The 1,286-nt window shown below is 69.4% G+C and overlaps 1 protein-coding gene across 1 annotated transcript; it reads right to left on the minus strand.

Moving 5' to 3' along the window:
- LOC120495708 (histone H1.10) lies at nt 1-1,242 on the minus strand. Its single transcript, XM_039695502.1, has one exon. It carries the CDS (start codon nt 1,045-1,047, stop codon nt 391-393), a length of 657 nt encoding a protein of 218 aa, XP_039551436.1. The 5' UTR covers nt 1,048-1,242; the 3' UTR covers nt 1-390.
- Nucleotides 1,243-1,286: the final 44 nt, after the last annotated feature.

Consider the following 1,286-nt stretch of genomic DNA (forward strand, 5'->3'; position numbering starts at 1 on the left):
GGGCGCGCGCGGGCGGCGGGAGCGGGGCCGGCCCACGTGGCGCGGGGGGGGGGCCCCGTGCAAAATGGCTGCCATGGAAACCGGGCGGGAAAAATCCCCGGGAACAACCGGGGGCACGCGGGAGGGGGGCCGGGAACCGTCTACAGGCGGGGAGGGGCACGGCCGAAAACAAAAGGGCGCGATCGGGGGAGAGCCGCGGGACGGGACGGGGGGAAAAGGGGGGGACAAAATAAGGCGGCATGGAGGGGAAGGGGCTGGGGCGGCCGCAGCCCCGCTCACCGCGCACGGCGGCGGCTGCGGAGGCGAGTCAGCAACACAAAGACAAAGCGGGTCCCCTGGGGTCTGTGCTCAGAGCAGTCCGTGCCGCGGGAGGCTCCCTGCGCCTCGCTCTCACGCCTTGCGGCTCTTGAGCGCCTTGGGCTTTGCCGACTTCTTCACCTTCTTGCCCCCGGGGGACGCGGCTCCCTTCTTGGCGGTCTTCTTGGCTTTGCCCTTGTCCTTCTTCGCCGCCGCGCCGCCGGCTCCCTTCTTGTGCGATTTCTTCTCGGGCTTCTTGCTCTTGGCCGCCGGCTTCTCCGCCCGCCGGGTCGAGGACACCGCCGCCTTCTTGAGGGACTTGTGGGCGCTGCTGCCCGCGCCCCCCTCCCCGCCGCCTTCCAGCTTCTTCCTGTTGAGCTTGAAGGAGCCGTTGGCCCCGGTGCCCTTGACCTGCAGCAGCGTGTCGTTCTGTACCAGTGCCTTGATCGAGTACTTCAGGTAAGTCCTGCCGTTCTGCTGGTCGAACCAAGCCACTTTCTTGGCCTCGTTGTAGATCTTGGCCAGCGAGGAGCCGTTGCGCTCGCCCAGCTTGCGGATCGTCTCCACCACCAGCTGGCTGTATTTGCCCGGCTGGTTCTTCTTCTTGTTGTTCTTCCTTTTCTTCGATGGCGACAACGAGGCGCCGCCGCCTCCTTTCACCTTCTTAGCAGCCGCTTTCTTCTCCGGGGAGAGCGGCGCCTCCTCTGCCTCGGCCATGGGCAGATCGGTGTCTTCGAGGTCTACCGACATGGTGTGGGCCGAGCGGGGGCGGGCGGGGGCGCGGCGGGGCCCGGCAGCGCGCTGTGCCGGCTCCGCTCCGTGCGCCTTCTGCCGGGGCGGGCGCCGCCGCCGCCTTTTATATGGGCACGGGGCGGACCGCGTTGAGAACAACAACAGCCTGGTCCGCCGCCAGCCCCGGCTTGTGCTTCTTGGGGCTCCTTCGCGGGGCCCCCGCGCCCGCCCCGCGCGCCGCCCGCGACCCCCGCCCC

The sequence above is a fragment of the Passer montanus genome, unplaced genomic scaffold (genome assembly GCF_014805655.1).
Source record: "Passer montanus isolate IOZ18808 unplaced genomic scaffold, ASM1480565v1 scaffold9, whole genome shotgun sequence".
Lineage (NCBI taxonomy): Eukaryota > Metazoa > Chordata > Aves > Passeriformes > Passeridae > Passer > Passer montanus.

Excerpts from the sequence above, each read along its gene's own strand:
- LOC120495708 (XM_039695502.1), bottom strand. The coding sequence starts at position 1,047 with ATGTCGGTAGACCTCGAAGACACCGATCTGCCCATGGCCGAGGCAGAG.